Below are 26656 nucleotides of genomic sequence, written 5' to 3'. Positions count from 1 at the left end.
CTTGTTATAAACCATGTCAAGTTAATGGTGCTCATCACATTTAGACAAATGTCAACCCTTTCACCAATCGGCACCAATACAAAGGGTCAAGTCAAGGAGCTTACAACAATGCAGCCCTCTCCAGAAGATGATGTGAACAGAACAGACAGGGCAGAGGACAGGGCAGATGTCAGTGAGCTGTGTCAGGCAGTATGGAGAGCAGAGAGTGCTGATGAGAGCATTCATGTCAAGTGAGAGTAGCAGGGATGGAAAGAGCTGCTAGCTGGCAGCACCACTGTGGACTGTGCCACCATCAGGAGAATGCTCACTGCTCCTCTGTGTTCTCCTTCTCTCTTCCTCCATCTCTCTCAGTCTCTTTCTCATGCTCTCTCTCTCTCTCTCTCTAGCTGAAAGGTGCTTGTGGCCCCTCCTCCCCATGTGAATATGTGGTGAGATGGGTGAAGCAGCAGTAGCGTGGCACCCTCAGGAGAATGCACCCTGCTCTCCCTCCACCAGGCCTGGGGAGACTGCCTGTCACCTTAAGTCACTGGGAAGCCAAGCTGATAAGGAAATATCTGCCATACACATACATGACTCTTGACTTTATGCCATACACATACATGACTCTCTTGACTTTATGCCGCAATAACTTTCTCTCTCTCGCAAACATTACCTCATGCCCTGACCTAGTTCAACAACTCACTATTGCAGAGCAGGAAATACATTTTCCTTAGATTAAAATAAGTGAGAAATACATCTGGTAAAGTAGTTTTGCAAAGACCATTCATTTGAGTTCCTTTCCTCCTACACAGTAAGATACGGTGCACAAAAATCTACCAGACTCCAGCAGAACCTTGGGGTTGTGCCAGTAGTTAAGGTTAGGGAGAGGTAGGGTTCAAATCCCTTCTCACAGAAGGTGTGTAGTCAGAGCAGGATTTTAGTGTTGTGTTAGTGGTTGGGGTGTAGGGTGTAGGCCAGGGTTCCCCAACTGGCTGTGATTGTATTTGCCCCCCCCCCCGCCAAGTTCTGAGCCAAAAAGCACATATTTTTTACATTTTAATTGTTGGACATAAAAGACTGTAAAAACACCAGCAAATCAGCTCCAAGTGATTTTCATTTTGGAAATCTGTTCCAAAGTATTCCCACGCATAATAGAGAGATATGTGATCATATACAAATCTAAGCAAGGTTTGAAATGATGATGTTTTAGTCAAATATTAGATCTGTTTGGGCTTCTTGCGGCCAATCAGCAGTCTACAGATTATTTGTCATTATGTTCCGGCCCCCTGATCATCTGCTCAAGAACAAATCGGCCTGAGGCTGAATTTAGTTGATGATCCCTGGTATAGGGTGTATGGTAGAGACTTACTTCTCACAGAAGGTGTGTAGGCAGAGCAGGACTTCAGGGTTGTGGTAGTGGTTAGGTGTATGGTAGAGACTTACTTCTCACAGAAGGTGCGTAGGCAGGGCAGGACTTCAGGGTTGTGGTAGTGGTTAGGTGTGGGTGTATGGTAGAGACTTACTTCTCACAGAAGGTGTGTAGGCAGAGCAGGACTTTAGGGTTGTGGTAGTGGTTAGGTGTGGGTGTATGGTAGAGACTTACTTCTCACAGAAGGTGTGTAGGCAGGGCAGGACTTTAGGGTTGTGGTAGTGGTTAGGTGTATGGTAGAGACTTACTTCTCACAGAAGGTGTGTAGGCAGAGCAGGACTTCAGGGTTGTGGTAGTGGTTAGGTGTGGGTGTATGGTAGAGACTTACTTCTCACAGAAGGTGTGTAGGCAGGGCAGGACTTCAGGGTTGTGGTAGTGGTTAGGTGTGGGTGTATGGTAGAGACTTACTTCTCACAGAAGGTGTGTAGGCAGAGCAGGACTTTAGGGTTGTGGTAGTGGTTAGGTGTGGGTGTATGGTAGAGACTTACTTCTCACAGAAGGTGTGTAGGCAGAGCAGGACTTTAGGGTTGTGGTAGTGGTTAGGTGTGGGTGTATGGTAGAGACTTACTTCTCACAGAAGGTGTGTAGGCAGGGCAGGACTTTAGGGTTGTGGTAGTGGTTAGGTGTATGGTAGAGACTTACTTCTCACAGAAGGTGTGTAGGCAGAGCAGGACTTCAGGGTTGTGGTAGTGGTTAGGTGTGGGTGTATGGTAGAGACTTACTTCTCACAGAAGGTGTGTAGGCAGAGCAGGACTTCAGGGTTGTGGTAGTGGTTAGGTGTGGGTGTATGGTAGAGACTTACTTCTCACAGAAGGTGTGTAGGCAGGGCAGGACTTTAGGGTTGTGGTAGTGGTTAGGTGTGGGTGTATGGTAGAGACTTACTTCTCACAGAAGGTGTGTAGGCAGGGCAGGACTTTAGGGTTGTGGTAGTGGTCCAGACAGATGCTGCAGACCAGGAACTGCTTGTCTATCTGCCGAACCACCGGGCTGGTGCTGTCCGTCTCACGCTTCGCCATGGCGACAGACATTCACAGGGAGAAGGAGCACAAGCACCTTTTCACCTGAAGAAAGAGAGATGAGCGGGTGAGAACACTGGCACACAAGCTGCGTTACGAACACAGAATCTTTTCCCTAGAGGGTATCCTTGCTTACTTTTCCTCATAGATTGTGATTCTGTAAATCCATTACAGAGTGAGTGAATGAATAGAAAATCATAGTGCAACTATGGAGAAAGAGGAGGCCCCACCTGACCATAGGAAAGGAGGACAGGATCACTATCAGTTCAAGGCAACACAGGAGTAAGATGGCGTCATGTCATTGTATAGAATAATTACTTGATGACCAGAAACAGCATCATCATCAGGAGATAAAAAAGGGTGCTCTCCTAGTTTATCCAACCATATCCCTATAAACACAGATGATTGATCCATTATATTGACCAGATACTCTATTGGCCACTCTAACAATGAAAATAAATGTTAACAAATGGCAGGAAGGCAGTAGGGAGGAGGCAAGATCAGGTGGGACTATTCTAGCCAATGACAGGGCATAAACGCGTGTGAACAGGCAGAACGGTTACCACAGCCACAAAGTAAAATGGGCTATATTGTATTCCTGAAAACAAAAATTTGCTCTTTGGTTTTAATTTAAGGGTATGGATAGGCATAAGGTTAGCAGTGTGGTTAGATTTAAAATCACATTTTAAGAAGATAAATTGTAGAAATAGAAGGGTTTGCAAAGGTAATTGAACTAAATTACTTATCGCTCCGTAGCACTCACTTCTGTCATCATGAAGTGCTTTGAGAGACTAGTTAACGATCATAGCACCTCTACCTTACACTCTAGACCCACTTCAATTTACTTACCGCCCCAATATATCCACAGACGATGCAATAGCCATCGCACTGCACACCATCCTATCCCATCTGGACAAGAGGAATTCCTACGTAAAAACGCTGCTCATCGACTATAGCTCAGCATTCAACACCATAGTACCCTCCAAGCTCGTCATTAAGCTCAGGGCCCTGGGTCTGAACCCCGCCCAGTGCATATGGGTCCTGGACTTCCTAACGGGTCACCCCCCATGTGGTGAAGGTAGGAAACAACACCTCCACTTCGCTGATCCTCAAAACAGGGGCCCCACAAGGGTGCGTTCTCAGCCCCCTCCTGTACTCCCTGTTCACCCATGACTACATTGCCATGCACACCTCCAACTCAATCATCAAGTTTGCAGATGACACAACAGTAGTAGGCCTGATTACCAACAATGACAAGACAGCCTACAGGGAGGAGGTGAGGGCCCTGGAGGAGTGGTGCCAGGAAAATAACCTCTCCCTCAATGTCAACAAAACAAAGGAGCTGATTGTGGACTTCAGGAAACAACAGAGGGAGCACCCCCCTATCCACATCGAAGGGACCGCAGTGGAGAAGGTGAAAGCTTCAAATTCCTCGGCGTACACGTCACTGACGATCTGAAATGATCCACCCACACAGACATCGCCTTTTCAACCTCAGGAGGCGAAAGAAATTTGGCTTGGCCCCTAAAACCCACAAACATTTACAGATGCACAACTGAGAGCATCCTGTCGGGCTGTATCAACCGCACCGCCCACAACCACAGGGCTCTCCAGGGGGTGGTGCGATCTGCCCAACACATCATCCAGGGGGTGGTGCGATCTGCCCAACACATCATCCAGGGGGTGGTGCGATCTGCCCAACACATCATCCAGGGGGTGGTGCGATCTGCCCAACACATCATCCAGGGGGTGGTGCGATCTGCCCAACACATCATCCAGGGGGTGGTGCGATCTGCCCAACACATCATTGGGGGCAAACTACCTGCTCCAGGACACCTACAGCACCCGGTGTCACAGGAAGGCCAAAAAGTTCAATGACAACAACCACCCGAGCCACTACCTGTTCACCCCGTTATCATCCAGAAGGCGAGGTCAGTACAGGTGCATCAAAACTGGGATCGAGAGATAGAAGCTGTTTTTCAATCTCAAGGCCATCAGATTGTCAAATAGCCATCACTAGCCGGCTTCTACCCGGTTACGCAACCCTGCACCTTAGAGGCTGCTGCCCTATATGCATAGAGACTTGGAATCACTTTAATAACAGAACACTAGTAACTTTAATAATGTTTAAATACTGCTTTACTCATGTCATATGTATATACTGTATTCTATTCTACTGTATTTTAGTCTATGACACTACAACATTGCTCAATCTAATATTTATATCTTTCTTAATTCCATTATTTTACTTTTAGATTAGTGTGTATAGTGTGTGTAGTGTAATATTACTGAACTGCTTCATGACTTAATGACTGGGGAGACAAATGGATCCATGTGATTACGACTACAGGGCCAGAGGGCCACAGGGCCAGAGGGCCACAGGGCCAGAGGGCTCAGCTTAAAGGCAATCTAACTATCCACACCACCAGCAGCAGTCATACATTCATCCCCCAGTGTGAGGAAATGAACCCTTTCACTCAAACCCACAGACATAGAAGTCTGGACTGATGATCGCTGTCACAGAGGTAACAAGAGAACATGGCTGAGCCCAAAATGGTACCCTATTTCCTTTATAGTGCACTACTTTTGATCAGGTCCTATTGCCCTATGTAGGGAATATGGTACCATTTCGGACGCAACCCCATTAACAACATTTTTGGGATTTGTTTCTCTGATTTATATATTACGTTTTTAGGGTATAGTAAAATGACATATCAGTGGTTTGAAGTGGGCCTAGAGACAGTAATGATGTTGATAGGATATCTGCACATAAAGCCAGATCTGGCATTACAATGATTTTTATCAGTGGGTCAACTCCAGATTAACAGTATGGAGATGCCATGCTGTACTGTCTATATGAACACAGATTAACAGTGTAGAGATGCCATGATGATGACATGCTGTACAACACAGATTAACCCCTACATCACTGCCATGAAGTGGTAACTATTAGTGACAACTGTACATAGACATACTGCTCTAACATGGTCAATTCACATTCACGAATCAAGCAGCAGTCTCTCTCACAATCTGTAGATACACCATATTAGCCTATATATATATATATAAATAAAACATGTTTTGGGTTGACTACTTGATAGATGCTGTATGGTCTTTGTCTTCTGAGAGCCAGGTCATAGAGACATTATGGGGTAGGCCTATTGTATTGTCATAGCAGGACAGAGCAGAGCCTGAGCCACAACCACAGCATGGCCTGGAGCAGATCATTGTGACACCAGCCACGTGCCGCTCTGAGGTCCTGATGCAGACAGGCCTTATTATAGGCGCTGCGGAGAGGAGAGACGAAGGCCTGCTAGTATCAGACCACTGCTACACCACACTACTACAACCCCCCACAGTCCCCCCCACAGTCCTACCCACAGCTTCATCAGACCCAGTGCTACTGTACAGTACTACTATACCACATATCAGCCCAGTGCTACTGTACAGTACTACTATACCACATATCAGCCCAGTACTACTGTACAGTACTACTATATCACATATCAGCCCAGTGATAGAGCCCAGTGTTCCCACAAGCCACACGCCTACCCCAACACATCCGCCCACTAGCTGCAACCGTTCCATAACCTTGACGCTTTATTTTAGCTTCATATGTAAAAGCTTGTCATATTCTTCTATATTAGGCTTGGTAAGAAGTATGTCCTCATGCAGAAGCAGTCATAAGCTCCTTGTTAAAGAGTAATGTCATCCCCGGTTAGGTCCTACTCTCAGACAGCTTTGATTAAAAAAAATTAGTACATTCTACTTTAAAATGAAATAGCCAATCCTTTTATGACTCACTACACTCTTAGAAAAAAAAGGTGCCACTCGAAGAGTTCTTCGGCTGTCCCCATAAGAGGACCCTTTTTAGTTGCAAGTAGAACCCTTTAGGGTTCCATGTAGAACCCTTTCTGCAACCCTTTCTCTTTACCTAGAACCAAAAAGGGTTTCACCTGGAACCAAAAGTGTTCTCCTATGGGGACAGCCGAAGAACGCTTTTGGAACCTTTTTTTCTAAGAGTGTACTCTCTTATACGACATAACCTGTTATGTAGTGATGATTGTCTGCTCTGCAAAGTATGAACACAAATCCCTTTTTGTCAGTAACACCTAGGATTATGTATAGATCATGTTTAAAACGAGCAGGTTGAAATGACTTTCGATATGTGTTGCAAAGATCTCATAGCAGGTATTCATAGCCTGCATCTCAAATGGAAACCTATTCCATATACAGTGCACTACTTTTGACCAGGGCCCATAGGGCTCCAGTCACGAGTAGTGCACTATATAGGGAATAAAGTGTCATTTGGGACTCAGCATTACTGGGTGATACAACATGGCAGGTTACCAGGGATAGAAAGCGGTATGCTACAAAAGAACAAACTGGCCTTAAATCTGTGGGCCTTAAATCCAGCTTGATAAGAGAACAATGTCCACACTGTCTAAAATAACGTATTCACTGAGGGCAGGAAATACTCTATCACAAACAGACAATTTTGGAGAAAATATTGTGTTAGAAAAGGACATATGGTAGCATGTGGTAATATTATGCTATACAGTTTCAGGCCATGCCTGTGAGTGACCTAGATAGAAACTAATCCAGGGAATGGAATACAGAGACAGGGGGAAACTCCCTGATATGTGAGAAACATACACACATAGATATCCTACAATTCACTAGAGTGGATGATGTCATAGACCTGCATTTTTAGTCATGTTGCTTAGACGCCAATTTCCACTCTAATGAATTATACAATCTCTAATCTCTATGCTTCAACCTTGTTTCTACAGAAATGTCTAGTGACTCACCCTTCACATCTTTACCACCACCACAGCCCGTAGTGTAGGACTGTAAGGCTGTCCCTCAGTCTGGACTCATCTTTCATGTGCTGGGCTTGACTGAGGCTCGGTCAGTAATCTCTCCTCAGAGACAAATCAATTCAACTGATCTCTCAATCTGACTTCTCTGCTTTGTCCAGTTCTGTTCTGTTCTGTCGTGATGGAGCAGCGGACCAGCAGACCGCTGAGCCTTGGAGCTTTCCTAAAGCTCTCCTGCTCTGCTCACAAACAGACCACAATGAATGCTGCGATTCCCTCCATCTTTCTGTTCTCCCTCCTGGCTGTCATTTTCTCTCTCTGGTGGTTATTTATTTACACACCAGACTGTGAGATTAGTCGCTTGACACAGTAGACAAAGCATATAGCTCGTCTCTGTGTAACTCTCCAGGCAGTTCCTCCTCTCTCTGTTGTGTTGTTCTGGTGCTGAAAGAGGAAGCAGTAAAAAGAGGAAGCATTAAAATGGCACTCCCCAAATTCCTCCCTGGTTCCTTCCCCTGTACCTCCCCCTGCCTGACTCCCAGCTGGCCTAGAGGAGAGCTGAATAGCAGTAGCTCTGAGAGGACCACCTGTCTGTATATCTGTCTGTCTCTCTCTGCATGCCTGTCTGTCCATCTGTCTGTCTGTCTGTCTGGGAGCAGTAGTAGGTACATAACAGTAGTATGGTGGTAGGGATATGGCTTCTATACACCGAGAGAGAGAGAGAAGCAGGGAGCTAGCTTCTATACACACACACACAGAGAAAGAGAAGCAGGGAGCTAGCTTCTATACGCACACAGAGAAAGAGAGAGGGAGCTAGCTTCTATACACACAGAGAAAAGCAGGGAGCTAGCTTCTATACACACACACACAGAGAAAGAGAAGCAGGGAGCTAGCTTCTATACACACAGAGAGAAGCAGGGAGCTAGCTTCTATATACACAGATAGAGAGAGAGAGAAGCAAGGAGCAAGCTTCTACACACAGAGAGAGAGAGAGAAAGAGAGAAGCAGGGTGCAAGCTTCTACACACAGAGAAAAGCAGGGAGCTAGCATATACTAGAGGTCTACCGATTAATCGGAATGGCCGAGTAATTAGGGTCGATTTCAAGTTTTCACAACAATTGTTAATAGGCATTTTTGGACACCGATCATGGCCGATTACATTGCACTCCACGAGGAGACTGCGTGGCAGGCTGACTACCTGTTATGCGAGTGCAGCAAGGAGCCAAGGTAAGGTGCTAGCTAACATTCAACCTATCTTATGAAAAACAATCAAACTTAACATAATCACTAGTTAACTACACATGGTTGATGATATTACTAGTTAACTAGCTTGTCCTGCGTTGCATATAATCGATGCGGTGCCTGTTATTTTATCATTGAATCACAGCCTACTTCGCCAAACGGGTGATTTAACAAGCGTATTCGCGAAAAAAGCACTGTTGTTGCATCAATGTACCTAACCATAAACATCCACGCCTATCTTAAAATCAATACACAAGTATATATTTTTAAACCTGCATATTTAGTTAATATTGCCTGCTAACATTAATTTCTTTTAACTAGGGAAATTGTGTCACTTCTCTTGCGTTCTGTGCAACAGAGTCAGGGTACATGCAGCAGTTTGGGCCGCCTGGCTCGTTGCGAACTGTGTGATGTCCATTTCTTCCTAACAAAGACAGCCAACTTAGCCAAATGGGGGATGATTTAACAAAAGCGCATTTGCGAAAAAAGCACAATCGTTGCACGAATGTGCCTAACCATAAACATCAATGCCTTTCTTAAAATCAATACACAGCAGTATATATTTTTTTAAACCTGCATATTTAGTTAAAATAAATTCATGTTAGCAGGCAATATTAACTAGGCAAATTGTGTCACTTCTCTTGCGTTCATTGCACGCAGAGTCAGGGTATATGCAACAGTTTGGGCCGCCTGGCTCGTTGCAAACTAATTTGCCCAAATTTTACATAATTATGACATAACATTGAAGGTTGTGCAATGTAACAGCAATATTTAGACTTATGGATGCCACCCATTAGATAAAATACAGAACAGTTCTGTATTCCACTGAAAGAATAAACGTATTGTTTTCGAAATTGTAGTTTCCGGATTTGACCATATTAATGACCTAAGGCTCGCATTTCTGTGTGTTAATATGTTATAATTAAGTCTATGATTTGATATTTAATAGAGCAGTCTGACTGAGTGGTGGTAGGCAGCAGCAGGCTCGTAAGCATTCATTCAAACAGCACTTTCCTGCGTTTGCCAGCAGCTCTTCGCAATGCTTGAAGCACAGCACTGTTTATGACTTCAAGCCTATCAACTCCTGATATGAGGCTGGTGTAACCGATGTGAAATGGCTAGCTAGTTAGCGGGGTGCGCACTAATAGCGTTTCAAACATCACTCGCTCTGAGACTTGGAGTAGTTGTTCCCCTTGCTCTGCAAGGGCCGCGGCTTTTGTGGAGCGATGGGTAACGATGCTTCGAGGGTGGCTGTTGTCGATGTATTCCTGGTTCGAGTCCATGTGTTCCTGGTTCGAGCCCAGGTAGGGGTGAGGAGAGTGACGGAAGCTATACTGTTACACTGGCAATACTAAAGTGCCTATAAGAACATCCAATAGTCAAAGGTATATGAAATACAAATGATAGAGAGAAATAGTCCTATAATTCCTATAATAAACTACAACCTATACTTCTTAACTGGGAATATTGAAGACTCATGTTAAAAGGAACCACCAGCTTTCATATGTTCTCATGTTCTGAGCAACTTAAACGTTAGCGTTTTTACATGTGTAACCGATGTGAAATGGCTAGCTAGGTAGCGGTGGTAGCAGCCTTTTAGTCGGTGATGTGACTTTCTCTGAAACCTTGAAGTAGTGGTTCCCCTTGCTCTGCAAGGGCCGCGGCTTTTTTGGAGTGATGGGTAACGATGCTTCGTGGGTGACTGTTGTTGATGTGTGCAGAGGGTCCCTGGTTCACGCCCGGGTCGGGGCGAGGGGACGGACTAAAGTTATACTGTTACATTGATGCTGTTGACCATGATCACTAGTTGCTGCGGAAAAGGAGGAGGTTGAAAGGGGGGTGAATGTAACCGATGTGAAATGGCTAGCTAGGTAACGGTGGTGCGCGCTAACAACCTTTCAGTCGGTGACGTCACTCGCTCTGAAACCTTGAAGTAGTGGTTCCCCTTGCTCTGCAAGGGCTGCGTCCTTTGTGGAGCGATGGGTAACGACGCTTTGTGGGTGACTGTTGTTGATGTGTGCAGAGGGTCCCTGGTTCGCGTCGGGGCGAGGGGACGCCATAAAGTTATACTGTTACACATGGCACATATTGCACTTTTACTTTCTTCTCCAACACTTTGTTTTTGCATTATTTAAACCAAATTGAACATGTTTCATTATTTATTTGAGACTAAATTGATTTTATTGATGTATTATATTAAGTTAAAATAAAAGTGTTCATTGTTCATTCAGTATTGTTGTAATTGTCATTATTACAAATATATATATATAAAAAATCGTCCGATTAATCGGTATCGACTTTCTTTGGTCCTCTAATCGGTATCCTGCGTTGAAAATTCCTAAATCGGTCAACCTCTAGCCTATACACACTTAGAGAGTAGTAGATGAACTAGCTCTAGACACAGAAATACACAGGGAGCTAGCTTCTATACAGAGAGATAGAGTAGGGTGAGCTAGCCAGCTGTAGTCTCCCTCAGACCAATGCACAGAGCATCCAGAGGCATCTGTCTCTGCTGCTGAGGGCAGCTCAAACAATCACATTCCTTCTGCTTTCAGCACATATACAATGAGAGCACTGAGCTCTCCCTCCCTCCCTCTCCCTTCTAAACCATCCCAGCAGCAGAAACAGTAGCAGTCGGATCTCAGCAACTTGCCTAGCACTGTAAAGGGAATAGGGAGCCATTAGGGATACATCCCATATCAGATAATAACCACTTTTGTCAAAAGTAGTGCACTATGTAGGGAATAGGGTGCCATTTGGTACACATCCATACAGTTGGAGTTGTTCTCAGCCAGCAGCAGCAGAAGCAGCAGGCTAGGCAATAGGGTCCATTGTTTTTTCCTGCCCAGTGATTACAAGACCCTGTGACAGAATCTCTGCAGATCCCTTTACCTCTTCCCCCACACTCCCTCTGCCTCTCTCGCGCCATAGCCCCTCCCTCTCTCGCCCTCTCCCTCTCTTCTCAGCAGCTGAATGATAGCAGCTGAACAGTGACATCAGAAGGGTGCAAGCCAAGACAAACGCTTCAGGCTCCTCCCCTCTCTCTCCCTCTTTGCGCTGTGTGTGTACTGGCTAGTTGCTACACAAAGCCTGCAGCAGCAGCCTTCCCTCCTCTCTCTCCCTCTTTGCTCTGTGTGTGTGCTGGCTAGTTGCTACACAAAGCCTGCAGCAGCCTTCCCTCTTCTCTCTGTGTGTGTGCTGGCTAGTTGCTACACAAAGCCTGCAGCAGCCTTCCCTCTTCTCTCTGTGTGTGTGCTGGCTAGTTGCTACACTAAGCCTGCAGCAGCCTTCCCTCTTCTCTGTGTGTGTGCTGGCTAGTTGCTACACAAAGCCTGCAGCAGCAGCCTTCCCTCCTCTCTCTCCCTCTTTGCTCTGTGTGTGTGCTGGCTAGTTGCTACACTAAGCCTGCAGCAGCCTTCCCTCCTCTCGCGCCCTCTGCTCTGTGTGTGTGTGCTGGCTAGTTGCTACACAAAGCCTGCAGCAGCCTTCCCTCCTCTCGCGCCCTCTGCTCTGCTGTGTGTGTGCTGGCTAGTTGCTACACAAAGCCTGCAGCAGCAGCCTTCCCTCCTCTCTCTCCCTCTTTGCTCTGTGTGTGTGCTGGCTAGTTGCTACACAAAGCCTGCAGCAGCCTTCCCTCTTCTCTCTGTGTGTGTGCTGGCTAGTTGCTACACAAAGCCTGCAGCAGCCTTCCCTCCTCTCGCGCCCTCTGCTCTGTGTGTGTGTGCTGGCTAGTTGCTACACTAAGCCTGCAGCAGCCTTCCCTCCTCTCGCGCCCTCTGCTCTGTGTGTGTGTGCTGGCTAGTTGCTACACTAAGCCTGCAGCAGCCTTCCCTCCTCTCGCGCCCTCTGCTCTGTGTGTGTGTGCTGGCTAGTTGCTACACAAAGCCTGCAGCAGCCTTCCCTCCTCTCGCGCCCTCTGCTCTGCTGTGTGTGTGCTGGCTAGTTGCTACACAAAGCCTGCAGCAGCAGCCTTCCCTCCTCTCTCTCCCTCTTTGCTCTGTGTGTGTGCTGGCTAGTTGCTACACAAAGCCTGCAGCAGCCTTCCCTCTTCTCTCTGTGTGTGTGCTGGCTAGTTGCTACACAAAGCCTGCAGCAGCAGCCTTCCCTCCTCTCTGTGTGTGTGCTGGCTAGTTGCTACACTAAGCCTGCAGCAGCCTTCCCTCTGCTCTGTGTGTGTGTGCTGGCTAGTTGCTACACTAAGCCTGCAGCAGCCTTCCCTCCTCTCTCTCCCTCTTTGCTCTGTGTGTGTGCTGGCTAGTTGCTACACAAAGCCTGCAGCAGCAGCCTTCCCTCCTCTCTGTGTGTGTGCTGGCTAGTTGCTACACTAAGCCTGCAGCAGCCTTCCCTCTTCTCTGTGTGTGTGCTGGCTAGTTGCTACACAAAGCCTGCAGCAGCCTTCCCTCTTCTCTGTGTGTGTGCTGGCTAGTTGCTACACAAAGCCTGCAGCAGCAGCCTTCCCTCCTCTCTCTCCCTCTTTGCTCTGTGTGTGTGCTGGCTAGTTGCTACACTAAGCCTGCAGCAGCCTTCCCTCTTCTCTGTGTGTGTGCTGGCTAGTTGCTACACAAAGCCTGCAGCAGCCTTCCCTCTTCTCTGTGTGTGTGCTGGCTAGTTGCTACACAAAGCCTGCAGCAGCAGCCTTCCCTCCTCTCTCTCCCTCTTTGCTCTGTGTGTGTGCTGGCTAGTTGCTACACTAAGCCTGCAGCAGCCTTCCCTCTTCTCTGTGTGTGTGCTGGCTAGTTGCTACACTAAGCCTGCAGCAGCCTTCCCTCTTCTCTGTGTGTGTGCTGGCTAGTTGCTACACTAAGCCTGCAGCAGCCTTCCCTCTTCTCTGTGTGTGTGCTGGCTAGTTGCTACACTAAGCCTGCAGCAGCCTTCCCTCTTCTCTGTGTGTGTGCTGGCTAGTTGCTACACTAAGCCTGCAGCAGCCTTCCCTCTTCTCTGTGTGTGTGCTGGCTAGTTGCTACACAAAGCCTGCAGCGGCCTTCCCTCCTCTATCTCTCTGTATGTTCACTAGTCTAAACGCTAGTCCTGCGGCAGTCTACCTCCCCTCCCTCCACATACACTCACCCGGCAGCCCCCTCCCAGTTCCTCCCACACACTTCGCCACAGAAAGAGGATCCGTCTTTAAAAAAAACACTGTGTTCACCAGACAGCAGCTTTGTGCAATAATGCACTCTGACACGTCCGTGGAGAAAGGTTGAATGGCAGATATAACGGTGGGTGTGAAAAGGAGATTCTTAAGCCAAGGTTCACACAGAAAGGTGAATCCGTTTCAGCATGAAAGGGGTTTTTCAAACACTGTACAGTGTGTAACCCTCACTCATATAATAAAAATACCAACATGTGATTGACAGATGATACATGGAGAGAAAAGGAAAAACAACAGAAAGTGATTTTGTTCTACTATGGAGACTCAGATTCCATCCCAAATGGCGCCCTATTCCCTACGTCATGCATTGCACTATGAAGGGAATAGGGAGACATTAGGGACACAGCCCATATCAGATAATAACCACAGTCAGATCTGTTTCTTAATTCTGATTGATCCAGTGAGGAGTGATGCATGTCTACAGTAATTCTCACCTAAGAACCCTGTCATACTGCCCTTAATGTCAGCATGATGTCAGTATAGATTTCTGTGTGAGGGGTTCTAGTCATGCTTTGGAGAGGGAGGGGAGCCCCAAATGATTTTTGAGACCCAGTCATACCTTCTATGTATGGTATCTCACCCACACTCTCTCTCTCTTTCTCCACTAAGTGGCTTAACGGACTCCTGCAGGGCTGGGCTATGTCCACAGTCTGGATCACAGCCTCTCAGCCTCTAATGACACAATCCCAGACGCTCAGTAACTAACACGTCTAGTCACCTCTCATCTACAGTAAATTAAAGCTGCACCATAGAGACTCCACATCCACACCCTAGCTGGTAAGGACATGGGCATTGGTAAAGGCTTAAGCATCTTGTCCAAGCCAGACTGGCCGATTGGGCAGGAGCCCAACTCCTGTTTCTGTAGCGTGAAGCAGCATGATGTACTGTACAAGTACCACCCCTTGGATAGAAAGCTAGTCTAGAGACATGGCCTTACCTCTAATCCATCTCCTTAATGCAACGTACCAAGCAGAGATGCATCGAGTCCCATTTTTAGAGTCTTTGGTAGCTCGACCCGGGACCAAACTCCCAACCTTCCTATCACAGGACGGAAACCACAGGGCCACTGAGTTGGTGTTTGAATAACCTATAAGATGTTACCAACCTCCTGTAAATACATACAGTAAAATCCCTATTCTATATGCTGCAACATTTACAAGGTGTTGTGAATACTAGTTGTCTGGTTGGATTCTCATTCCTCTCTAATGTCCCGTCATCATCAGACCATTCTCTGCAGGACGTTGTTTAATCTGCTACCTCACACTGCAGCCTTAGATTCACACAAAACATCACTCTCTGTTTAATCTGCCTGCAGGGATTTACTCTACAACACGTACAGGGATGGAATTGAAGGAATTTGGGGACTGACCAGCTTTGCCAGTAGAAAGTGATTTTTACTAGCACAGGTAGCATGCGTGTCCAAAATCTGTGATATTTGAAAAGACAAAATCTCCCTGGCCTGGCACGCTAATTTTGCAAATGTTCTACTAGCCCGGTCTTAAAAGTACTAGCTATAGGCTAGTTTAATTTCTATCCCTGCATGCACCTCAGCCCTAACGCACACCACCACTGCCCTGGAACCAAAGGGTTAGGAAGATCTACCCTGATTGCAAAAATGTCCATTTGTTGTATTACATTTCGTTTTTTCATCATCTGAGTGACTCACCACTGTGTAAATATGTCAGGATGAAGAAGTGAATATAGGCCTACTGCTGTTTGCCTGACTAATGCATAGCAAATTATGTTATCCGTTGTAGACAGACATTTTCACAGAGCAGAAGACTCCACTTAGAGTCTCTCTCTCTTTCCTCTAGGGGAGTCACAACTCCTGGGGTGGGGCTCAAATGACACCACATTCCCTATCTAATGCACTACATTCTACCAAATCCCCAGCACACACCATAGCCATACAGTAAAGATACTGTATAGTTTCTATTCTGTCTGTACATCATAGGTCTGACCGAGCAGTCAGCTGGGAGGTTGGCTGCAGATGACAGTCTGAGTGACCTAATGTGGGATGTGTACTGTACGTCTACAGTTCTGTCTAAGTGTGTTTAAATATAGACACTGGTTTATGTTTCCAGCTACATCTGTTGCTGTGGGCATGTCATCATCCAGTAATCTAGATCACAACACGGTGAAAGACAGCGAGGTCGTTGGTTTCTCCTATTTGTCACTGGGAGTGATATGTCGGTGTCATCAAAAGGAAGCATGACAGCAGAGAGACTTGAGTAACCGTAGGTAGGCTACATTTGTTAAAGAGTAGAGTGCAGGGCTCCAGATAGCTAACAATGTACAAGTTATGGTAGAAATCAGGACACCCCCCTCATTTGTCAAACAAACAAGAATGCATCAATTTGGCAAGACACAGATATTTCACCTTAACCATAATCTTTTAAACTAACTGTGTCTGTCTCCTGAAAAGCGATATACTGTAAAAAGCCTAAACAACTAGCCATACATTTTAACTCTCCGCTCCCCACCCAGTGTCTTGGGGTCGTGCCCTGACCCAGGTCAAGGTAGTGGAATGGGGATACATAGAGAGCACATCAAGCATATAGAATATCCAACATATGGTCATCGGTCACATTAGTAGACAGAATGGATGTATTGTACAGGCTATTCGAAATACATAGGAAACGCATATGCAAGACTGTAGTCTACAGTACTTGGGTCATGCATGGCTGAATAGTAATTAAGTATTTGGATTCCTGTATTATTTAAATCGCCCCTAGTTTACAGAGCTGGAGGACTGTTCTATAGTCCCATATAGAGGCTGAAAATATGTCAACACAGCTGACCCCAAGTTTAAAGTACATGGATGCTCATGTTAAAGAGTAATTGGAAGGTACAGCTGATTGTCAAGAGTAACTCAAGCATGCTGGCCATTCATATTTCACCTTAGAGAAAAGGCGTTGGCTCTCAGTCTACCCATTGATCATCATTCATACAGCAGACATACTGTAGCACACCGGCACAGCACCAAAGCTGAGTCCCCAATGGCACCCTATTCCCTATAGAATGCACTACTTTGACCAGAGCCCAAGAGCCCTGGTCAAAAGTAGTGTACTATACTGTAAGTGCAACGGACACAGACCTGGAATAAGAGCTTGACCAAAACAATCTGGGATTTTGCACTTCAAAAATGTGTATGACCATAGCATTTTAATTAAATAGTTTTTAGGGATAAATAGAAGCCGGAGTCTGTTTTCAACTAAAAGTATATCTCAACTCCAAAAGCCAGTGTTCTCTCTCCAGTTACGGTGAAGAAACGACAATAAAAGAGGAATCGAGTCTTATTAAAGCTAAGAGACAAGGATACACCAGCCATTTCTGTTTAGTGAGATAGCTTGAGATAATTTGATTTAAAAACAAGAGATTGTTTGGTCTCTTTAAGTACTTTAACCTCTACGGGACCGGTGTCCCTATACCAGGATGGTTGAGCTAACGTGCGCTCATGTGATTAGCATGACGTTATAAGTAACAGCAAACTTTCCAGGATATAGACATGTCTTATATGGGCAGAAAGCTTAAATTCTTGTTAATCTAACTGCACTGTCCAATTTACAGTAGCTACTACAGTGAAAAATGCCATGCTATTGTTTGAGGAAAGTGCACAACAAAAAAACATTTATCACCACAACTGGTTTGACACATTCACTTCTGAAGGTTAATAATGTACTTAGATCTTGCTCTGATTTGTCATCCTGAGGGTCCCAGAGATAAAATGTAGCATAGTTTTGTTTGATAAATCATTTTTTATATTCAAATGTAGGACCTGGGTTCTACAGTTTGAATCCCTGCTGTCTCTGGCTCCACACCCACCCTGCCCGGCCATCTAGATGTGTGAAAGTTAGTGTACAATCTAATGATCCATCATGTATGACATTCCTGGGAGAGTGTAAACTTACAAAAATGATATGGTAATACAAAATATATGTTCTCTATAGTCATGATCTTGAAAATGTATCAATTGACCAATTCGGCACATTTGGGCAGACTTGATACAAAATATTGTCTAGTATTGCAATGCTTCACTGGATCAATCTGAAACTTTGCACACACACTGCTGTCATTTAGTGGCCAAAATTGAAATTGCACCTAAATTGCAATATTATATTATAGCCTTTCTCTTGCATTTCAAAGATGGAACAAAACGAAAACTAGAAAACGGATGTTTTTTTGTTTGTATTATCTTTTACCAGATCTAAATGTGTTATATTCTCCTACATTAATTTCACATTTCCACAAACGTGAGAGTGATTCCTTTCAAAGTGTTTCCTTTTTTTCTAATGTTTACAGGAAAATGCCACAGGCACTATCTGATATGTAGAGACATTTCACTGCAGCTAATGTAGAAGGAAAGGCTGTGTACATTTGCATGGCCGATTAATTAGGGCCGATTTCAAGTTTTCATAACAATCGGTAATCAGCATTTTTGGACGCCAATTACATTGCACTCCACGAGGAGACTGCGTGGCAGGCTGATACGCGAGTATGTGGTACCTAGTACACGAGTGCAGCAAGGAGCCAAGGTAAGTTGCTAGCTAGCATTAAACTTATCTTATTAAAAACAATCAATCAAAACATAAATCACTTGTTAACTACACATGGTTTATGATATTACTAGTTTAACTAGCTTGTCCTGCAAATAATCAATGCGGTGCTTGTTAATTTATCATCGAATCACACCCTACTTCACCAAATGGCTGATGATTTAACAAATGCATTCCCGAAAAAAGCACTGTCGTTGCACCAATGTACCTAACCATAAACATCAACGCCTTTCTTAAAATCAATACACCAGTATATTTTTTTTAAACCTGCATATTTAGTTAAAAGAAATTCATGTTAGCAGGCTATATTAACTTGGGAAATTGCGTCACTGCTCTTGCGTTCTATGCAAGCAGAGTCAGGGTATATGCAGCAGTTTGGGCCGCCTGGCTCGTTGCGAACTGTGTGAAGACCATTTCTTCCTAACAATGACAGTAATTCATTTGCCAGAATTTTAAATAAATTATGACATAACATTGAAGGTTGTGCCATGTAACAGCAATATTTAGACTTATGGATGCCACCCATTCGATAAAATACAGAACGGTTCTGTATTTCACTGAAAGAATAAACATTTTGTTTTCGAAATTATTGATTCCGGATTTGACCATATTAATGACCTAAGGCTCATATTTCTGTGAGTTTATTTATTCTATTTTAGTCTATGATTTGATATAGCAGTCTGACTGAGCGGTGTTAGGCAGCATCAGGCTCGTAAGCATTCATTCAAACAGCACTTTCCTGCGTTTGTCAGCAGCTCTTCGTAATGCTTGAAGCACAGCGCTGTTTATGACTTCAAGCCTATCAACTCCCGAGATTAGGCTGGCAATACTATAGTGCCTATAAGAACATCCAATAGTCAAAGGTATATGAAATACAAACGGTATAGAGAGAAATAGTCCTATAATAAACTAAAACCTAAAACTTCTTAACTGGGAATATTGAAGACTCATGTTAAAAGGAACCACCAGCTTTCATATGTTCTCATGTTCTGAGCAAGGAACTTAAACGTTAGCTTTTTTTAAATGGCACATATTGCACTTTTACTTTCTTCTCCACCACTGTGTTTTTGCATTATTTAAACCAAATTGCACGTTTCATTATTTATTTGAGACTAAATTGATTTTTATTTATGTATTATATTAAGTTAAAATAAAAGTGTTCATTCAGTATTGATGTAATTGTCATTATTACAATATACATATATATATATATATATATATATATATATATGCAACTCGTTCACCTCTGATGTTCACAGGCAATGTGTATTGGAAGAGATTTCTGAATGTTCTTGGCCCAGCATACACCCCTCCAACCAGACATGCTTTATCTACTCATTTGCTGGATGCAGAGATCAAGTGAAGGTCAAGTCAAATCAAATCATAGAGAAAGCAGACTGTATTGCAATCATCTCTGATAGGTGGTCGAATGTTCATGGGCAAGGAATAATTAACTACATCATCTCCACCCTTCAACCAGTATTCTACAACAGCACAGACAAGGGACAACAGACACACCGGTCTCTACATTGTAGATGAGCTGAAGGCAGTCAATGACCTTGGATCACAGAAGGTATTTGCACTGGTGACATACAATGCTTGGTCTAAAGTAGGAGTCCTACCATCACATCACACCCATTGGCTGTGCTGCTCATGCATTGAATCTGCTCCTCAGGGACATCATGGCACTGAAAACAATGGATACACTCTACAGGCGAGCCAAGGAAATGGTTAGGTATGTATAGGGTCATCAAGTTATAGCAGCAATCTACCTCACCAAGCAAAGTGAGAAGAATAAGAGCACCACATTGAAGCTGCCCAGCAACACCCGTTGGGGTGGTGTTGTCATCATGTTTGACAGTCTCCTGGAGGGGAAGGAGTCTCTTCAAGAAATGGCCATATCACAGTCTGCTGATATGGACCGCTCCATCAAGAGGATCCTCCTGGATGATGTATTTTGGGAGAGTGTGGTAAGCAGCCTGAAACCTATAGCAGTAGCCATTGCACTGAATGGGGGAGATAATGCCATCCTGTCTGATGTTCAGACTCTGCTTGCAGATGTAAGATAAGAAATCCGTACTGCCCTGCCCACTTCACTGTTGCTCCAAGCAGAGGAAACTGCAGTTCTGAAATACATCAAATAGCGTGAAGACTTCTGTCTGAAGCCCATGCATGCCGCAGTGTACATGTTGGACCCCAAGTATGCTGGCAAGAGCATCCTGTCTGGTGCAGAGATCAACAAGGCCTATGGTGTTATCACTACTGTGTCTTGCCACCTTGGCGTGGATGAGGGCAAGTTTCTTGGCAGTCTGGCAAAGTACACTTCCAAACAAGGGCTTTGGGATGGAGATGCAATATGGCAGTCGTGCCAACATATCTCATCAGCCACCTGGTGGAAGGGGCTATGTGGATCTGAGGCTCTTTCCCCTGTTTCCTCCATCATCCTCCAAGTCCCACCAACATCAGCCATCTCAGAGCGCAACTGGTCCTTGTTTGGGAACACACACACCAAAGCACGCAACAGGCTGACCAATACAGAAAAATTGGTGGCCATCCAGACAAATTTGAGGCTTTTGAGCCTGACAATGAGCCATCCTCAACAAAGTTGGAAAGTGACAGTGAAGATGAGGCCTCAAGAGTCTGATGTTCAAGAGGAGGACATTGAGGAGGTCCAGGGAGAAGACATGGAAGCCTGAGAGGAAGACAACCAAAGCTTTAGTTTCTAGACTATAATTTTACAGATGTTGAAAAAGTTATGGGAATCATTCAATATTCCCTTTCTTTTGTTGTTCAGTAAAATCATCCGATGTGAAGAGTCAACTAATTTAATTAAAGTTAAATTTGTAACTAAATTGCTTTTTAACATTTATATTTGAAGAATTTAATAATTTGCAATTATGTCTACTTATGATAAGGTAAAAGGTTTATGGTTCTGTCTCCATATGATATGGTAAATATATCCAATGCAAAAAACATCTACATTTTAAAATGGTATTCATATTAATTTGCATATATTTCCATTAATTCCCATATATTCCCACGGAACGTATCCACCTCTGAATATTCCCAAAATGTGCAATCCTACTCAGCACAATAGCAGCTCATTAGGATACACACACCTGGTGACATCCATGTGGCATATTAAAAAGAGGCTACCGCCTCCACACACACCGCAAGCATCTATAAACACACACACCTCGCACTGCAGATCTCAGAAAGGTCCACACACACACATAGCCCATACTGTAGTCATGACTTGAGTTTATTGATTCATGTGGGATAAATGAGGCTAGATGCAAATCAGCCTCAACACATTCAAATGGAAAAGAGCTCATCTCTCCTCTCCATACACAAAGAAACATTCTGGTATACAATACTGTATACAGCACAGGCACAGTCATAGACAGATAGATAGTGAACCTGGTGCTCAGTGTCTCTGTCTATATGAATTCAGAAAGCTAATAAAGTCCATGTCTGTGTCCAAAATGGCATCTAATTCCATAGTGCACTACTATTGACCATGGCTCAAACGGCTCTGCTCAAAAGTATTGCACTATGTAGTGGATACGGTACCTTTTGGGATGCGAACATAATCCATTATCTCAGAACCAGGGGTCAGGAGGAGCACAAAGTACCTCACTAACCAGCCAGCTATGACGTTACAGGAAATTAAAATCACTCTCTCGGAAACAGCCTATTAAATGCTGCTTTTCACTAAGGCTCACCCAATCAGACCAATGCTAGTTTCCCTAGGCATACTGGTTGCCTCCCACATAACGAGGTTAAATGCTGCTTTTCACAGAGACTCACCCAATCAGACCAATGCTGAACCACTGTAGATACTGATCCTGAGAACTGCCATTAATACTGTTATGCATTGCAGGACTATTCTACTGTGGATGATCACAACCCTACATTTGAAAACTATTGTTAGATCTCATTAATGGGAACGTTATGCCTGTGCCTTCCTGCTTGGAGACTAGAGAAAGAGGACTGTGATGTGTTGATATTAATAGTGGTAAGGGTCAAATACAGTTAGGAAGACTGAGTCCTACTGGATGCCCTCAGACTGTTTAAGACTCAATCTAATAACATTCCAACAAATCACATCAAGTCAAACTAAATGCTTTAGTATATTGTAAACCAATCAATTCACTTCACAGTAAAATGAACACAGCGGTTCCTGTGGCTTACATACTTATAGGTGACAAGGGGAACAATGCTATTCTTCCCAGTTTGTAGTGGTAAAATTTAAGGATGCACAGATATGACATTTTTGGCCAATACCGATACCCGATATTTACAATTTTAGCGGCATTTTAAGCACTCTAGTACAGTTAAATAGTTGAAACACACACACACAAAAAGTAATTTGTTGGGATTTTCGTATGTCCCCATTACCAGTAAAACATAATCAAAATCTATTTATTTTACTTACTTGCTGTGTTTCGTTCATTTGTTCAGTCTCAACTAGGATTTCATCATACATGTCAAGCAGTGAAGTTTCAGCTCTGTCTGTCCGTGGCCTCTCTTCCTCGGTGCATACTGTCACTGTGTCTGTTTCCATCTTGTCCAGCTGTGTCTGTAACATTTCACATAAAACCTGTTTCTTGTCCGCATTGCTAGGTACAAGTAGCGGTACTTGTACCTAGCATCGAGCATGGTGACGACACAGTAGAGAGGCTCAGAGAGAATGCCACCAAATCGCTTGTTCTCAGCCTCTTGTAGAGTACTTTTGCAAGTATTAACCCCACGTCTGTGTCGTCAGTTTTGTTGAGCAGGCGTTTCAATGCCATGACAGAGGGCATCACGTCTGCTGCAGACGCAGTTGATTCGTTTATTTCTCCAGTCAGTTGTTCAAATGGCACTAGGAGTGTGTTCATGTTTCCAAGTTTCAAACATGTCCTGAAATGCCATTGAAATGGCAGCAGCCGTATTAGAGGGCAATGAATTCCATTATCTTTGAGTTAATGGATTTCGCCTTTGAGTTGTCTCGCTGAAATTCTCTTACTCTCTCAGATGACTGCTCGACCTGAACTTGTTTAGTTGTTGGAAGAGTGTGCTTAGTATTTTTCTGCTTCTGTTCTGTGTAGCACTGTATGTTTTGTGGCGTCATTACATCATCTACCTACATTATATAGGTATGCACGTCAGCTTTGACATCGGCGTTAAACTAGACATCGGCCCGATTCTGATATTGCCACCATGCTTCAACATAGGGCTTTTGCCAGGTTTCCTCCAGACGTGACGCTTGACATTCAGGCCAAAGGGATCAATCTTGGTTTCATCAGACCAGATAATCTTGTTTCTCATGGTCTGAGAGTCCTTAGGCGCCTTTTGGCAAACTAAGCGGGCTGTCATGTGCCTTTTACTGAGGAGTGGCTTCCGTCTGGCCACTCTACCATAAAGGCCTGATTGGTGGAGTGCTGCAGAGATGGTTGTCCTTCTGGAAGGTTCTCCCATCTCTACAGAGGAACTCTATAATTTCTTGGTCACCTCCCTGACCAAGGCCCTTCTCCCCCGATTGCTCAGTTTGGCCGGGCGACCAGCTCTAGGAAGAGTCTTGGTGGTTCCAAACTTCTTCTATTTAAGAATGATGGAGGCCACTGGGGGGCGGGGGTTGAACTAGGATTCCAAACAAGATTCCAGACTCTCTCTCTCTCTCTCTCTCTCTCTCTCTCTTCTACAAACCCACAGCATTCACAGTCACAATGCACTATTGTCTATTAATCTCCCATAAAGCAGCATGGAATTACAGCAAAGACTCATACTAATGACATTATTAATACAGCACAGCACAATTATGTATTAGCACACAGTATTACATTATGAAAACTACAGTAATAGTGTAATTTTAATAGTGTAGTAGTAGTAGTGACAGCATCCTGTAACCAGTCAGACCATGCTTAGCTTCAGAACATGCCTAAGGGTTGCATGTCTGACTGAGGGTTGCAGTCAGGTCTTATTAACGGTGGGAGCTGACTACAGCTAACAGCCTGTGTCATGGCTGCTGATGTCTGTATGATCTTACGCATACAGGGCTGCTTGCTCTGAGCAAGAGCAGGGCTGTGGGCAGCTCCCCTACGCTCTGACCTGGGATCAGCTGTTAGCTGTGTTCAGTGCCCTAATAGTGCACACTGTAATATATTAACAGATCTGGGAACCGCTGTTAGCTGTAGTCAGCTCCCACCGTTAATAAGACCTGACTGCAACCCTCAGTCAGACATGCAACCCTTAGGCTGTATGAACAGCATCAAACACAGTCTACCCAGTAGTCAAACATGCACGGCATCCAAAGTAGTCTTCTACAACCCAACATAACCCAGCACTGCAACAAACCTAAGCACATCTCACTAAGAAAGTCAATCAACATTGTGGAACACTACTGGACATCTATAATGTTTGATGCAGGATAGGGGAGGTACCTAGACACCCAACCCTGTGATAATACAATGCCAAATGATGAGCCATAGAATGACTTGAACATAGATCTAACCTGCTGATTCGCATGTTCCTGTCTGACAGTATGAGCTTGCAGTACCATTATCTAACATTACCTAACACTGAAACAACAGAACATCATTACCTTACATAACACCAAAACATAACATTATTACCTAACACTGAAACATAACAGTATTATATTACATAACACTGAAACATAACATAACATTACTCAACATACACTCTTAGAAAAAAGGGTTATTGGGCTGTCCCCATAGGAGAGCCCTTTAGGGTTACATGTAGAACCCTCTGTGGAAGGGGGTTCTACCTGGCACCAAAAAGGGGTTCTACCTGGAACCAAAAGGGGGTTCTATCTGGAACCTAAAGGGGGTTCTATCTGGAACCTAAAGGGGGTTCTATCTGGAACCTAAAGGGGGTTCTATCTGGAACCATAAGGGGGTTCTATCTGGAACCAAAAGGGGGTTCTATCTGGAACCAAAAGGGGGTTCTATCTGGAACCAAAAGGGAGTTCTACCTGGAACCAAAAGGAGTTCTACCTGGAACCAAAAGGAGTTCTACCTGGAACCAAAAAGGGTTATTCAAAGTGTTCTCCTATGGGGACAGCTGAAGAACCATTTCAGCACCTTTTTTCCTAAGAGCGTAACATTTAAACATAAACATATATAGACATATATGATAAATTCTCCAAAATACTGTAACCTCTTCCAGCCACAAGCCCTGCCCATAGACTGCAGTATAGATGCCCACCTGCCACCGAGAAGAGCACGCAGACGGGAGCCAAAATGGAGAGGTGTGTGTGTGTGTGCGTGCGTGCGTGCATGTGCCATTCCCCCCTCTAAAGAATAGAAGAGCCGTAGAAGCCTAGTGGTCAGTAACCACTGCTGTTCCTGTTCTGAGATTCATTGAACTGAGGCAGATGCCAGACGAGATACTGTAATCAATTATTCAAACGCTTCCTTGCATCCATATGTAGCGAAAAATCCTGGACATGGCACTGCACTGCACTGCACTACCGTTGGCTGGGGAGAAAGCCCAGGAAAACAGACAGCGAGAAAGACAGACTGAATGGGAGGATTGTACTCACATGAATTTCCAGGCAGCCTTAGAGAGAAGTGTCAGCATCCAAGTCCACACAGAGAGCTGTCCATTGTCTAAGTCCTACTTTGTTAAAACAGAATCCACAGAGAGAATGGTGAGAAAGGAATAAAAGGGCAGGGTCTGCTGTGTTTGGGAAGAGAAGGAGAGAGAGACCGGCAGACGAAGGAGAAGAGAAAGGAAGGGAGGGAGAGGCGGCACCCATACAAAGACTGTTGGAGGATTGGCTAGAGAGCAGTGGGAGGAGTTTAGTTGTCCAATGATATATATCGTATGTAAATGAGATATAAATGATGAAGAGCATCCTCAGAATGTGATGGAGGGATACAGACTGTCTGCTGCAATAGGGTGTGACCTTTTTTATCCACGCCCCCTGCCCATAAAAGGACAAAGGACGCTTTCACTGCTTCCTCTGGTTCTATTACTGTCTGAATCAGGATACTATTTAAGACATAAGGAACACAGAGAGAAGCTGTAGAGAAGATAATGGCCAAGCACTAATGACTGTATTTACCATGAATACATGTAGCCTACCCATTGAGCAACTGGTGAGGGGTGATCTTTATAGAAAATAACTAGGACTAGGATTCCAAACAAGATTCCAAATAATAGATCTAGGGGTTGGATAAACCCTCAGTAGAAATGGCTTATCTTTATGCAAAGTTAGTACAGGTAGAGAAGATGAGAAGAGAAGTGGAGGGGGTGATGGAGGGATGTGAAAACAGTAGAGCAGACCAGCTGGGACTTCTGTATCCTGAAGGGTGAAAGGCAAGAGGACAGGGTGGTGCTAGGGTTTGGGGGTAGGGATGGGGGTACTTGTGGGGTGCAGTGGAACATGCAAGGCGATGCTTTCAGAAGAGGTGTTTAAAAATACCTCAATCCACACACCGTAATATACACACCCA

General features: G+C 44.5%; 1 protein-coding gene across 4 annotated transcripts in view; it reads right to left on the bottom strand.

The window, feature by feature from the left end:
* Window positions 1-25938, bottom strand: part of LOC129822229 (tripartite motif-containing protein 3-like) — a 37437-nt gene extending 11499 nt beyond the window's left edge. Inside the window, exons 1-2 of one of the 4 annotated variants that reach the window (XM_055880323.1) lie at window positions 25741-25938; window positions 2291-2469 (exon numbers count right to left, since the gene is read on the bottom strand). In XM_055880323.1, coding sequence (XP_055736298.1) covers window positions 2291-2436 — 146 coding nt within the window. In that variant the 5' untranslated portion in view covers window positions 2437-2469; window positions 25741-25938. Of the gene's footprint in view, window positions 1-1348; window positions 1417-1582; window positions 1629-2290; window positions 2470-7235; window positions 7693-25740 lie in introns of those variants that run through there. The other 3 variants (XM_055880324.1, XM_055880325.1, XM_055880326.1) reach the window with 3 other exon arrangements.
* Window positions 25939-26656: the final 718 nt, after the last annotated feature.

Source organism: Salvelinus fontinalis, chromosome 24, assembly GCF_029448725.1.
Source record: "Salvelinus fontinalis isolate EN_2023a chromosome 24, ASM2944872v1, whole genome shotgun sequence".
NCBI classification, from domain to species: domain Eukaryota; kingdom Metazoa; phylum Chordata; class Actinopteri; order Salmoniformes; family Salmonidae; genus Salvelinus; species Salvelinus fontinalis.
The sequence above is the reverse complement of the archived record's forward strand: the minus strand, read 5'-3'. Positions and strand labels throughout refer to the sequence as shown.